Below are 15769 nucleotides of genomic sequence, written 5' to 3' on the forward strand. Positions count from 1 at the left end.
ATATTTTATTGAAATTAAATTCATTATCATCACGCATATTGGGATGCTAAAGTAAATTCCCGAAATAAGGCAAAGGTGGATATAGGACAGTTGGTAGTTGGCTCCTGTCCTCCTATCCCAGTATGCATTCATAAAAAGAAAAAGGAACTAAATTTTTGTCTTGGGTGGAGAGTGCCAAGACTAGGAAGCTGAAGGTGTTTCTCTCAGTCTGAGGTCAGAGATCTGAGTGTCAGAGCTTATTCTTTAAGCTTCCCAGAGAAGAGCAACTGACATCCACTGCAGGAGGTGAGCATCTACCAGATCTCGGAGCCAGAGGCCATTTCACCTTCTGTAGGTTCTCCAGTACCCTCAGCCAATTGATGATGCTTTTCTACGCTGGGGCTATTCTGACTCACATGCTAATCCTATTAGAAAACATGCTCATGAACATGTGAGTTGATACCTTTTCAGATTTCTAAGTATTCCCTAATTCAGTTAATTCCTGAAAATGTATCACATTTAGCCTCAGGAAGCCAGGAGTGATTTACTTCCTCTAGTTTTTCTTAAGCAGGAGTTTCTTGGATTCCCTTCCTGCTGTTCTGGGAGGCCCACACGTGGGACTGAAGAGGGCACAGCTATGATCTAGTGATCACAACATACGTGGGGGACACGTGGTAGATTGTTGAGGACAGGGGTATTAAATTCATTTATTCTAGAGGTTAGAACAATATTTATCCCTTATTATTTCCACTTGACTTGATCTCTTGACTCCTCAGAATTTATTCACAGCTCAAGCTAATATATCCTCTTTGGGATAGTCCAAAAAGTTTTAGGTCAGGTAGGAAGTATGTAAGGGAGAAACTCAGAGATGAAATCGAGTCATGAATGTAAGCTCATGTTCTGTGTCTGTATTTACCATAGAACTCCTAGACCAGCTAAACCAAATAGGGAGATTATAGAGTAAATACATTAAACCAATGCTAAAAATAATGCTATCTTTTTATTCTACTGATTTTTGAGTACTATCCTGTGTGTGAAATATAATGTCAAATGCACAGAGTAGAAAAGAAAGTGGACTTTACTTTCATTATATATATATATATTTTTTTTTCTATTTTACTTCCCAAGAAGAGACTCTAAATTCATGAATGTAAAATGAGTTTCTGCCTTACCTTGTTCACAGTAGATTCCAGTGGTTCCCAGAGGACAGTAACAGGTGTATCCATGAGGTAAGGAAACACATGTTGCTCCTTTGCTACAGTGGTGAGGGGGGTCATGTTCAGGATCACAGGTGGAAACTGCATCCATGCAAAATGTTCCTTTCCATCCAGCAGTACACTTGCAGCTGTAAATTCAGAAAAATAAGCATAATTTGAGTGCTTATGTGAGCAGAGTTGGAGATACACACATGATCCTCATTTCAATTTGGCAATTTTGGTTGAGTTCACAAGATATTAAAGCTTGATTCTGATTAACCAGCTCTAAACTGTCAATGGAAGGAGTTAATATTAGTCAGTCATATGGTTACCAGACTGGATATGAAAGGTTTAGAATGTTTCAGTGGGTGAAAAAGAGAATTCCACGAGAATCACTTCTTTACAGTCCCTCTTGCTACTCTCAGACAACTACAAGGGAAAGACTTTGGAGTTTCTGCCTCCCAACCTCAAGCCTAGAGAAAAGAGATTTAGCAGAAGCATACTAGTTAAATTTTTCCTGATATTGCTGAACACACCGGTCCAGCTTTGGGGGTTGAGAAAAGATTGGCAAATCCACCAGAGTAGAATCAAATGTGGCTGAATGTCATATTTCAGTAAAAAGAACGTATCAGCATAAGAATGAAAATGCATGTTATTCCAAAGGTGATTTTCCAGCTGGAGAGATCTCATAGATAAGAAAGAAGGAGTCAGTTTATGCCTGGGGAAGATGTTGAGTGACAATGGGATGAGTTCGATCAAAAGAGATAATCCTGCCTTCCTGCCAACATAAGCTGGGATTGGGGACAGGTCAGACAGAGACAGGTGCAACATCCAACAGCGATTGTTGTGGTGAGGTGGGCCATGTCACACTGGGCTGCAGTACTCAACAGCTTGCATAAGACCTGGAGCTGGGGGTGAGCCTGGTAGGGGTACTTTAGGAACTCCCTGCTATGCCACTGCTCCCACTGGTGAGCGTGAGAGCTAGAACTCGGGGTGGACCGGGCTAGGCAGGGCTGAGCAAAGTTTCCAGTAGGAACAATACAGAAGATGAAGAGACACCTTGGAGAAGTGTGTCCTGCGTGGACAGCAGCAGTGAACAGGGTCACCATTTCCAGGGACTAGAGAAGATGACAGATCTGGAGAGACAAGAGGGAGAAAACTGTTGCAGTCACTCACTGGCTACACTGCCTGCGTAGAATCTTGGGGACCACTGACTGCAGCTTTGGATGGACTCAGCTGGGAGTGGGGGGAGGGAGGGTTCTAGCAGATATTCATGAGAGAGGAGTAGGCTTCTTTCCTCCTATTACCTCACAAAGTACCCAGACAGAGGGAGAAACTTCATTGTGAAGAGGGCTTAGATTGGCTGCAGAGACTGCCATAGTAAGATCAGTAAAGGTTACAGGGCTGCCATGGCAGTAGTGACCTGTCTCTGTATGGGTGTACATAATTAGGTGTTTTTTGAGGGGATAAATCCACATTGTCCAGACACAGAGTGACACAGGGGATATACAAAGACTGTGGAAATTCTATGATTACACAATAGTGGGTGGTGTGCAGCTGGGACTTGCCATTCAAAGTGTCTGACAGTAAAGGCTGAGATCCCTATTTGCCCAGTATGGATTATTACATGACTGTGCACTCAAAGAACTACATAGATGTTCTGTGTGCCACATATGCTAGAGTGGGTAGTAGTTATGCTGGGCAAACCCAGAACATTGATTACTTCCAAATGAGGGGACGCTGTGATTACAGAAACAGTCATAATCATTGCCTCCCTCATGCCAAAAAAAGTGGAGATCTACCACGTCCAGCCAGAGTGTCACCCTGGACTCAGTCACCCTAGAGTACTGACGACAGTATGCTGGTTACATCCAGAAAACCTCTAAATATCCACTGAAGGAACAGTCATTCTACCAAGTCACAGATAGGTTAGAAATAAAATTCATCAGAGGAGAAAAACAACAAGTACTTCCAGATCCCTAAAACTAAGTGATGGAGAACCTACATTCCTTTACAAAAGATGTTCATGCTTTAATTTATAAAGATCTTCCTTTTGAAACTCTAGAAGTTGAAGCAGAAGTTGCATTGGAAATATTTCAACATAACAAGTACAAGATCAATTTCATTGAAGAGAAGTCATCTCAGAGCACTGAGAGGAAAGTCAAGCTACACAGGATAGATGACTTCATTAATGTGAGTGAGGGTCCTCTCATTCCAAGGACAAGTGTGTGTTCCCAGTACGAAGTGTCAGCAGTTCACAGTCTGCAGCCCGACCAGCCGAATCACGTGTGAAGATTCCCGGGTCTCTCTTTGCCATTCACTTAACAGCACAATTTACAATATGGGATAAGTTATTGGAAAGATCTCAGAAATTGGTAACTGAAGATCAGTCTAAACAGACAGAGGAAAACATGACCACCCAATAACTTGTTAAAGTTCAAATATGTACAGTATATGAAAAAAGTTTTTAATATATATATAAAAAAAGAAATATAAGGGACAAAAAAACAAGGTAGACATATGGGTCCGCCAAAGGAACACAGAAATTCTTTAATATGTAGTGTAAAGAATAGGTGAAATGCCTGAAAATTAATGGAAAAAATGATCACTCAAAAGCACACAAATTATTGAAATAGAGAAATCCATACATAATATGAACAATTTTGCAAAGTGACTAATACATTGAACAGAAATGAAATTAAAACTTTCACATTAAAGAATTCAATATGCCAAATAGAAAATACTGTGGGCTTTGGGATTTTATTGCCTTGGGTGTATTAAAATATGTATTTAAAGAGAAAAAAATACTGCAGAAATCCTGAAAATGGGCTTGGCGAGGAAGAACAAAGAATATATGAGATAGAAAAGTCCTTGGAGATATCTTAGTCTGACAAAAAGCATGAAGAAAAAGTTAGAAAATTAAAAACAACATCAAGACTTATGGAACACTCTCAAACAACCAAGAGAGTGGATTAAGAGGACTATTCAGAGAAATAATATCAGAAAACTTCTATAATGTGGAGAAAAAGAGTTCTATCCAAGTACAGGATGCACTAAGCTCTCATAAAGGCATGATCAAATGTGATCTTCACCATGACACATTCTACTCAAATTTTCAACAATAAAACACAAAAATCCTCAATTTAGGTCCAGCGTATTGGCTTTGTATCTAAATCCTTGCCTTGCAGGTGCAAGGATGCCATATGGGTGCTGGTTCATATTCTAGCTGCTCCACTTTCCATTCAGCCCCCTGCTTGTGGCCTGGGAAAGCAGTAGAGGATGGTCCACAGCCTTGGGACCTTGCACTTGTGTGGGAGACCCAGAGGAAGCTCTTGGTTTCTGGCTTCAGAATGGCTCACCTCTGGCTGTTGCGGCTACTTGAGGAGTGGACCAGCAGATGGAAGATCTGTCTCTCTTTCTCTCTGTACATCTGCCTTTTCAATAAAAATAAACCTTTTTTTTTTTAAATCTCAAATCTACATGAAAGATATGCCAGATTATTTCCAGAGGATCCCCAATTAGACTAACAGCTGAAACAGTATAGGTTGGAGAGAATGGAGAAACTAGTCCAAGTCCTCAAAAAGAAACTTCTAATCTAGTATATTGCATCCAGGAAAAGATTCATTTATAAATGAAGCTGAAATAAAGATCTTGTAGAACAAACAGAAATTGAAAGAATTTTTAATCACCCATTCAGTGTTACAAATGATGCCTAAGAATGTGCTATACTCAGAAATGGAAAATGATAATTAGCATAATGACAGATCTTGATTGGAGAAAACATCCTAGTGAAAATACAAAGCAAATCCAAAGTAAACAGTAGGAATAGGAAAATTATGGAATCAAGTTGTTACCTTTCAATAATAAGCCTGATTGTAAATGGCCTAAACTCAAATCAAAAGATACAGACTGGATGAATGGATTAAAAACAAGACCACTTTTTTGTGTGTGTGTCTACAAGAAATACATGTTAGTAACAACTGTTAATGAAGGGCTTTACATAATGCTTAAGATATCAGTTCAACAAAAAGATGTGAATATAGCAAATAAAAAAAAACGGACTATTTAAAACCATTGTTATTTGATGAAAAGGGAGACATCAACTCTAAAACAATGATAACAGGGAACTTCAACACTCTACTTTCATTAGTGGACACATAGAAATTAGAGAGAAAATTAACAAAAAAACAGAGCTAATCTGTACTTGGCCCTAACTGATGTCTACAGATAATTTCATCCCACAGTTGCAGAGTACACATTCTTTTCATCAGTGCGTGGAACCGAATCTAGGATAGGCCATATGTTAGGGCACAGAGCAAGCCTCAGATAAACCTTCAAATAAGTTGAAATTATACCATGTATTTTTGAAAGATTCATTTTTATCGGAAAGTTAGATTTATGGTGAGAAGGAGTTACAGAAAGATAACCTGTATGCTACTTCATTCCCCAAACGACTCCAACATCTGGACATGAACTGATTGGAAGCCAGAACCCAGGAGCTTCTTTGTTCTGGGTCTCCCATACGGGTGCAGGGTCCTAAGGCTTTAGGCCATCCTTGACTGCTTTCCCAGGCCACAAGCAGGAAGCTGGATGGGAAGTAGAACAGCTATTGCATGAACTGGTGTCCATTTGGGATCCTGGCATATGAGATGCTGGAGCTTGCAAGAGGAGGATTAAACAATGGAGCCATTGTGCTGGCGCCACCACTTTTTTTTTTTTAAGATTTAATTATTTATTTATTTATTAGAAAGGCGGATGTACAGAGAGGAGGAGAGACAGAGAGGAAGATCCTCATCTGATGGTTCACTCCTCATGTGGCCGCAATGGCTGGAACTGAGCCAATCTGAAGCCAGGAGCCCAGAACTTTTCAGGGTCTCTCATGCGGGTGCAGGGTCCCAAGACCCTGGGCTATCCTCAGCTGCATTTCCAGGCCACAGGCAGGGAGCTGGATGGGAAGCAGGATTGCTGGGATTAGAATTGGCACCCATTTGGGATCCCAGTAGGTGCTAGGCAAGGACATTAACCACTATGCTCTTGTGCCGGGCCCCACATATTTTTTTTTTTTTACCATAATGGTATGAAAATGGAAATCAGCAACTTAAGAAACTCATGAAAAATTTGCAAACACATGGGGATGGAATGCCCTGTTACTGAATTAACAGTGGGTCACTGAAGAAATCAGTGAATATGAAAGCAAAATGTATCAAAATTTATGAGAAGAGGAAAAGCAATGTTAAGACAGAATTTCATAGCACTTTTCACCTACATCAATAAATTAGAAGGCATCAAATAAATGATTTATCAATGCATCTGAAGGACCCAGGAAAACAACAAACCAAGCTAAATGTTATTAGAAAAATAATCAAAATTAAAGAAGAAATAAAGTCGAAACAAAAGAGAATACATACATAAGACCAGCGATTTTAAGAGCTGGTTTTTAAGAAGAAAAACAAAAAGGCCCCAAATCAGTACACCAGTGGCTGAAATAACCAAAAGGATGAAGACCCAAATCAATACAATCAAAGATGAAAAGGGAGATGAAACAATGGATAACACAGTTATACAAAGAATTATCAATAACTGCTAGAAATAGCTACATGCGAACAAATTGGAAATATAGAAGTGGATAGATTTCTGAACACATACAATCCATGTGTATTTCATCATGACGACACAGAACATTTAAATAGATAAGTAATTAAGACAGAGACTGAATTAGTACTAAAGACCCTCCCAATAAGGAAAAGTTCAGGATCAGATGACTTAACTGCTGAATTTTACCACGCTTTTAAACGCACTAACTTCAATTCTCAAATTATTCAAAACAATCGAAAGGCAGGGAATCCTCTCCCACTCTTTCTGTGAGTCATAATGATCTGAATCTTCAAATCAGAAGAGGAAGCAGCAAAGGGAATTACAGAACAGTATCTCTGATGAACACATATGCAAAAACTTCAACAAAATACAAATCAAAATCAAATCCAACAATACAAAAGGACACCATTAGCTGGCATCAAGAATGATTCCAACCTGGTATGCAGGGATGCCTCAACATATACAAGTCAATAAATGTGACACACCATATTAACAAGCTAAAGAAGAAAAATCATGTGATTATCTCAATATAGGAAGAGAAAGCATTTGACAGGGTACAATATCCTTTTATGACAGAAAACCTTAAGCACATTGAATATAGAAGGTACATTTTTCATTTCAATGAAGGTCTTCATATACCCAAACAATTTCATGGTTGAGAAAGAATTTATAAGGTCAGTCCCATTCACAATGACTACAAAAAATGTAAATAGATTGGTATAAGTTTAATTAAGAATGTGAGTGATCTCTACAATGAAAATTACAAAACACAGAGTGGGTGAGGGTTGTTTGGGCTTAGCCACAGCATCAGCTGGCAGAAGCTGGCACTGGGGGCTAGTTCTGTCAAATCAAACCACAGAACTACCTGGAGAGAGCACAATCCGGGAGTGGGAGAGGCCTGGGAGGGAAATAGTGGGCTCCTCCCTCTTGGGTTACCACTTCCACGGGAGGGCATAAAACTAGGACAGCGGCTGGGGTGGAATGGGGTGTGGGGCAGACTGGACTACTGCTACACATACTGGCAAACCAGGGTAGGGGGCGGGCCTGGTGGGGGTTATCGCGGGTCGCTCCAACTAGGCTGCAGCTCCTACTGGTTTATGCGAGGGCTGAGTATGTGCTGGGCAGAACCAGGCTGGACTGCAAACACCCATTGGTTCCAGTGGAAGTCGGGACTGAAAACAGAACCAAACCAGCAATTGCAACCACCAGCTGATCAGGGTGATAGACTGTGTTGGGCCCTATGCCTGCTAGTACATACAAGAATCTGGTCTGAGAACACCTCAGACAAAGTTTCTTTGGAGATCTCCCCAATCAAAATGCTGGACTCAGAACCCTAACCAAGAAAACAGAGAAGACAGAACAGGTCAATCAACCACCTCAGCTATATGATGGCAGCGAAATATGGGACAAAGAGAGACTCTATGATGGACTATGTCAACCAGTGGATTCTTCAAAGACCTCATAGTACTTCGAGTGGCAAGATTGGCAGCGATTCATAACTGTTGAATTATCAAAACTGCTTGAGCAAGAACCCCGGATCATACTCTACATCTGGGACCTGGGGAGGATGGGAAATTGGGTGGGCCTTCTCCCTTAATACCCCCCTTTAAACATGAAGGAAACAACATGGAAATAATAGTCTTACCCACTTTCCTATAGCCCTTGAATCTTTTTACCCTAATTAACTATGTAAAGATTATAAAAAATATAATTAAAATTTTTTTTAATTTAAAAAAATTTAAAAAAAGAAAATTACAAAACCCTAAAGAAAGAGATACGATTCCGTCCTAACAAAAGAAAAATCTTCTATATATGTAGATTTGTAGATTTAATATCATCAAAATTTCCATATACCACAGCAGTAAACTAATTCAATGTGATCCCAATAAAAATACTTAACAATATTTTTCTCAGATCCAGAAAAAATTATGCTAAAATTTACATGGAAACACAAGAGACCTTGGATGCCTAAAGCAATGAACAAGAACAAAGCTGGAGGCATCACATTAACAAACTTTGTGAAATACTACAGGGGAGTTGTTTCAAAACACCCTGTTACTGGCACAAAAATAGCATGCAAATCAGTGAAACCAAATAGAAATCCCAGAAATGAACCCATACAACTATAGTCAGTAATTTTTGAGTAGTAAACTGAAATCAGTGCAGGGAGAAAGACAGTTTTCAAGAAATGGTACTGGAAAAATTGGATCTACATGTGCAGATGTGTGAAATAAGATCCTTACATAGAAATAAATTAAATGGTTCAAGGATATAAGTCAATGAATGACCTGATATCATAAAATTACTAGAAAAAAAATCACTGGAGAGTCTCTGAAAGCATAGCTGCAGGCAAAGGCTTCTTGGAAAAGAACCCAGAAGCAAAGGCAATTAAAGCAAGAACGACAGATGAGATTATATCACGCTAAGAAGCTCTGCACTGCAAAGAAGACCATCAACAAAGTGGAGACAACAGAATGACAGAAAATATTTAAAAATCATGCAACTGATAGAAGATTAATATCCAGGATGTATAAACAGCTCAAGAGACTTAACAATAACCTAGCAGTCAGTTAAGAAATGGGCTGAGGACATGAATAGATGATTTTCAAAAGATAAAATATAAACAGCCAACAGAGACATAAAAAAAAAATACATAGGATCACCAGCTGTCTTGGGAATGCAAGTAAAAATTACAATGATACTTCAGCTCACCCCAGTTAGAATGACTCTCACCTAAAATTCAAAAAGCAATAGTCACTGGTGAGAATGTGTGGCAAAAGGTGCACTAACCCATTTGGGGATTGGGATGCAAACTAGTATAATCATTATGGAGCACTATTTGGAGATTCCTCAGAAACCTGAAAACAGATCTACCACATGATCCAGCTATCCCATTCTTGGGAATTTACCCAGAGAAAGTAAAATCAGCACAAGAAAGAATTATTTAAACACCCATGTTTATTGTAGCTCAACTCGCAATACATAAGATATGGAATCAACCTCAATGTCTATCAACAGATGACTGTATAAAAAAATATGGTGAAAACTCACTATAGAAAACTCTCAGTCATAAAAAAGAACAAAATGCCGTCTTATGCAACAAAAAGGATGAAACTGGAAAATATTATGGTTACTGAAATACCCAGTTCCAAAAATATAAACATACTTCCCCTGATTTGGGATAATATGAAGAGCACAAAAAAATGTAATCTATTGAGTTCATTATTGTTTAGAGCCTTTGTGTATACTCTCAAGGAAGAGTGTTTTCTTTCTATGTGTTATTTATTAATTTCTTTGCCTAATGCAGAGCGTTAAGCCTCTGCAAAATGAGCTCAAAGTACGCCACTGTAAAATTAAGAAGATAGAAATGAGAGAGTAAGAGGGCAGGAATGAGGGCATGGTAGGAAGTATCATTGTGTATTGTGAAGCACCTGAAATTGGTTCGTCCTGCTTAATAACTTAAAATGTAAAAGAAAAAAAAAAAAGAAAAAGGGAAAAAGAGAAGAGGGTCAGAGTGGTTGAGCAGATGAGCATTTGGTAGACTCACAAAAATAGATTTGACAGACAAAATGCAGGAATATAGCTAAATTTAAATGTCAAATAAACAATAACTGTGGCATAAGTGTATCACAGCGTTTGAAAATGAAATACTTTTTAGTATAAAGTTTAGTATGCTAAATAGTATTTATCTCAGATTGAAATGTATGTGGACATCTGTGTTTTCTCTCTCCTTTCTTGCTTCTTTATCTTTCCTCCCACCCCTCTCCCTACTTCCTTTATTTTCCTCCTTTTTATTTCCCTCCCTTCCCCTCCTTCCTTCCTTTCTTGCTTTCCTGCCTTTCTGAATCTTGCAGTCACACTCTAAAAGGCCTAAAAGAGAAAGGGTAGGCTTTAAATTCTGGCCAAGTCCCAGAACACAGTTAAAAATATGAAAATGCTGCCAGTAAAGGAAAGCACACGCAGTGATGTAGGATGCAGGGTCAGAATGCACTGGGGGAGGAGGGCAGCAAATTACACCACTTTTCCAGATCTTCCATTCATGTACCAGCAGGGCTGGGAATGTCTGGCTTGCAGGAATTATGAGACCTGGAAAATCACTGGTCTGGCCTTGCCAAAGCAACCACAGTTGGGACTCAAAATTCAATAGATCTACAACAGGATACCTTTTGGGTTGATATTTTGCATGGTGTTATAAATATTCACATGGTCCTTGGCAGAAATAAAATTTCCTCACCCCTGCAAGACACTGACTGGAACTGGGACAATAAGTGCAAAGACTGAAGTGTTGATCAGTGCACTGAAACACACTCTTTGCATTAGCTAGTTGGCAGTGTATTTGATAACTGAATTGTCTATTTATTAGGTAGAGGAAGAAAATTCAGAAGGCTTTCAAACATTTTAATTCAGAAACAGCAAACGGTCAAGACTTCCTAGCAGATTAAAAACAAAAAAGAGAGTAGGAAATAAACTAATTTTTGAATTTCTAAACAATATCAAGGACAAATGTCATTTCAACTTTTCTGATTTCATAGTCTAACCAAAATTATGACTCTTCAAAATTTACTATTTCTTATATGCATGTTTATCATACAGCGTGACAGACGTGTTGACTAGTGAGATCTGGATTCTGCTGTGATGTGGTGTGCTGGAATCTTTAATTTTTTAATTTTAATTTAAATTTTTTTATTGGAAAATCAGATATACAGAGAGGAAGAGAGACAGAGAGGAAGATCTTCTGTCCATTGATTCACTCCCCAAGTGGCTGTGATAGCTAGAACTGAGCCCATCCGAAGCCAGGAGCCCAGAGCCTCTTCCAGGTCTCCCACATGGGTGCAGGATCCCAAGGCTGTGGGCTGTCTTTGATTGTTTTCCCAGGCCACAAGCAGGGAGCTGGATGGGAAGCGGGACTGCTGGGATTAGAACCGGTGCCCATATGGGATCCTGGCACATGCAAGGTGAGGACTTTATGCACTAGGCTACCGCACCAGCCCTGAAATCTTGAGACCATTGAACAGTGTGCAGAATAAGTGGATGAGAACAGGATGAACATGATCAATTCAGCAATGCACTGTTATACTTTGGTTCTAGGAGAAATTTAAAATGGACATTTTTATTTATTAGAAACTTGCTGATAGAGATATCAAATATATATCAATGAAGGAACATATAAAGTCTTGGGACATTAATACTGCACTCAATAAAATATTTATATGGATGGTGATGAAAGAAAATTCATGTTCATTCTATTTAAATTAGTCATTATATAAAAAGTTGTTTGAAAAATTATGCAGTGTTCACTACAATGGAGATAGAGTTAATTTTCTATAAAATTAAATATTATTTTGATTTTAACTACTGTTTGAAGATCACAAAGTGAATAAAATGTATAAATGCACTTAAGACATGTTACCAGTTTCATAATGTGAGACTATAATACAAAATATTAACAAATTTAAAAATTATAGTTACATTTTTATGATGATTGCACCATCTAGTGGCTCCTTTTTATCCAAGTAAAAAAGACAAAATTAAGAGCAAAGTCTTACACATACTTTGCAAAGGTAAATTATGTTTTAAATAAATTTTGCATATATTTAAGAAGCATGATATATTATTATTGGAATAAAACATCTATTTCAGTATAAAATCACTTAAATCACATTAAGCATAATATAGTATAGATGCTTTCAAATTGTTGAAAAAAGAACATCTTAACAATCTTACATAGTTCCTCTCAGAATTCTCAGACCTGAAATTGTTATGCTTTTTTACATTAGGTATTTTTATTAGAATAATTTTGATTAAGCTCAGTTTCTCTTGCCATTGTTATTCTTTAGTTTCTTCGGCACCTGTGAAATGGAGATATTAAGAGTTTCAAATATTCATTAATTATCCTCTAGTGTGGGTTATTTTCTTCCTAATCCTTGAAGTTAATTCATTAACATTTTTTCCTTTAAACATTTTTAAACTAAGTCCTGAGGAAAAGTACCTTTTGGAGAAGTATATGTGTGAGCTGAAGTGTTGATGCAGTGGCAAAAGTACAAGCAAAGCACACAAAAGTGAACATGCTCTCATGCAATGCACATTCATTATTTTCACACACCAGGTATCTGCCTGTCTTAGCACTGAGGTTAATCCATGTAGAAGGTTCCATTCTTGACCTCATAAACTTGATATTTTTGGAAAGATTACTAATGTTTTTCTTCCTTTTTTTGTTTTTAGAAAATGATTTATTCATTTTTATTGGGAAGGCAGATTTAAGAAAAGACTGAGAGAGCTGTCATCTTCTGTTTTACTCCAGAAGTGGCGGAAGCAACCACAGATGATGAGCTGATCTGAGACCAGGGGCTTCTTCCTGGTCGCCCAAGTGGGTGCATTGTCCTAAGGCTTTGGGCCATTCTCCACTGCTTTGCTAGGTCACAAACAGCTGGACGGTAAATGGAGCAGCAGTGACATGAACTGGCACCCTTATGGGATCCCAGCGCTTGCAAGGGGAGGATTATGCAATTGAGTCATCAGGCAGCCCCCACTGTCCCCTCTGTCCTCCCCTCGAACATGCATATATATATTTTTTTAAGCAACAGGATCATATAGTGAAGTAACACACACATAGTGAGGATGAGACTTTTGCTTTGTGGTCAAGCACCAGCATAATGCACACAGCACTCTGGCAGGGGTTATGTAGGGTTGCCCTGACTAGGCCATGGCTCCCTGTTACATATGTAAGGACCGAGTCTGTAGTGGGCTGGCTGGGCTGTGCAGCAGCACCCATGCATTTGGGTGAGTTGTGGGACTAGCGCAGAACTGGCCAGGTAGCTGCATCCATTGGTATGTGCCTTGGCTGGTGCAGGTGAAAGACCAAACCTGTGTGAGGTTACCCTTGGAGAGGTTTCATAGGGGACTTCCCAACCAGACCACTGGACTCAGATGCTGACAACAGGGAAAAATCATAGAATGTGTTGTGCGACCTTTGAGTGTATATGTTGATACTGGGTCTCCTCAGTTGCTAATGCTTGTGCAGTGGACAGCATGCCCAAATGCACACGGGAAACATGACAGCTGGCTCATCAGGACAAGCAGAGAATGTTGATTGCCTCATCAGAGGATGGAAAGCAGAACAGGTTGAACCAATCTCTTGGCAAAGCTTTGCAGCATATTTCTGGGTCTGAGGATGCACTAAGGTGTTTTTTCAACCAATAGGCCTTGTGGGATCTCAGCGCTTGCAAGGTAAGGATTTAGCCATTGTGCCATCGCCATGGGCCCATGGTTCCCAGCTGCTCTGCTTTCCTCCAGTTCCCTTCTTGTGATCTGGGAAAGCAGTAGGGGACAGCCCAAAGCCTTGGAACTCTGCATTTGTATGGGAGACCCAGAAGAAGCTCTTGGGTTTTCTTTAAAAAGAAAAAAAAAAATTCTCCTTGTGGTCTTTGCTCCTGGATGGATGAAGACCTGTTTGCACATATTCACTTTGTTTGTTCACATATTTTTCTCTTTTGATCAGTTTAATATTTTATTTCTAATATTGTTTATGTAGTGAGAAGGATGCATGCCCATTTGGGCCTCCAATTAGGACGTGGATGGTCAAGGTATGGAGGAAGGTGGGTGGGATAAATGCTTCAGTTTTTCACTCTTCTAAGTATTTTAAGTGATTTAGCTCTTTTAATATTCTCTATAGCCTTAGTGGAAAGGGGCTAATATTCTCAGTACTTTATACAGGAGGAGCTGGAGGAATAGAGAAGTTACAGCTGGTAATTGGGCAGGAATACGTACTTTAACCACTTCTCTGTTTCTCAAACTAGTGCATTATCTTTGTGGTTTCAGGTTTAAAAGACTGAAATAACACAGGGCTCTAGTTTTTCATTAAGAGAAAATCAAAGAAGTTGACTGTAACTTTTAGGCATCTGTGATAGGAAATGTTGGAAATGATATGAGTGGACCAGACAGGACTCTGAGAACAGAAATATTTATGTTAGGATCTGCATGCATTTTTAGAAGATTTTTGGACTTTCATAGTTTATGTAAATCTGATAGGAGATATTAAAAAAATCAGGAGGGGAAAATGTTGCCTTTAAACAATGTTGAGAGGGAACTTAAAACTGAGAAAACAAACATGAATTTGCTCTCATAAATGAGATACTGACTGCTTTTCTTCAACCACACCCACATTTTAGAAGTCTTTTTAGCTTTTTAACCAACCTCAAAAGTGTAAGAAATTATCTGTCTGAAGTTGAAATCCTTAGAAAACAGGGTCTAAAGGCAATTCCAATGATATAAGGAATATCTGTTAAGGAAACAGTGAAGGAGAAACAAAGTGTAAAAAAGAGGCAAAGTTAACACAAGATGGTGAATTATCAAGTGGCTACGGCTTCACAAGAATCACAGCAATTGCTTGAGATGCGGTGGTGCCTGTTGAAGGCCCAATAGAGCAGCACAATGAGTTTGACTACTGGAGTACAGACAGATACAACTGTGCCATACCTGTGTAACAAATGAGAGGATTTATATTTTGCTGCAGTGACAATGGAAAGAAAATGAAAGTAAATTTGGATGAGGAAACAGATAAGAAGAAAGAGAAAAGAAAAAGGGTTCAACCTGGCTTTGAGTAAGGAAAGGCTAGGAAACAGGACACTAGTTGGCAAACGGTTACTTAGTTCAGCAGAGGAGTACTGGAGACTGCATAGAGCGCTGTTGGACAACACACACAGAAGGTGTCAGATTGCACAAAGGACTCTTAATTTAGAAAATTTGGAGAGGAAATTGAAGGTATGTGATTAGATTTTAAAGGATTTGTAAACTTCTAAAATTTTCTGCAAAAAAAAATTTGTGGCTGAGAAATTCATTTTTTCCCCATTGGAAAGTGTATAGATTTCAGATGGTTTTTCATTTGTGAGTCAAAAAATAGCAAACCTGAGCCAGATTTTGTGCACACTGATAGATTTATTATTTTATGTTCCATGTGCTAGTCACTCCCCAGATGGCCTCAATGGCTGGGGCTGAGCCAT

The 15769-nt window shown here is 38.9% G+C and overlaps 1 protein-coding gene across 1 annotated transcript in view; it reads right to left on the bottom strand.

The window, feature by feature from the left end:
* The window catches only part of EYS (eyes shut homolog), a 1254974-nt gene that overhangs the window by 21736 nt on the left and 1217469 nt on the right, over nucleotides 1-15769 (bottom strand). The window contains 1 exon segment of the mRNA XM_040983150.1: nucleotides 1152-1324. Coding sequence (XP_040839084.1) covers nucleotides 1152-1324 — 173 coding nt within the window.

The sequence above is a fragment of the Ochotona curzoniae genome, unplaced genomic scaffold (genome assembly GCF_017591425.1).
Source record: "Ochotona curzoniae isolate NIBS_2020 unplaced genomic scaffold, NIBS_Ocur_1.0 contig_3819, whole genome shotgun sequence".
NCBI lineage: Eukaryota > Metazoa > Chordata > Mammalia > Lagomorpha > Ochotonidae > Ochotona > Ochotona curzoniae.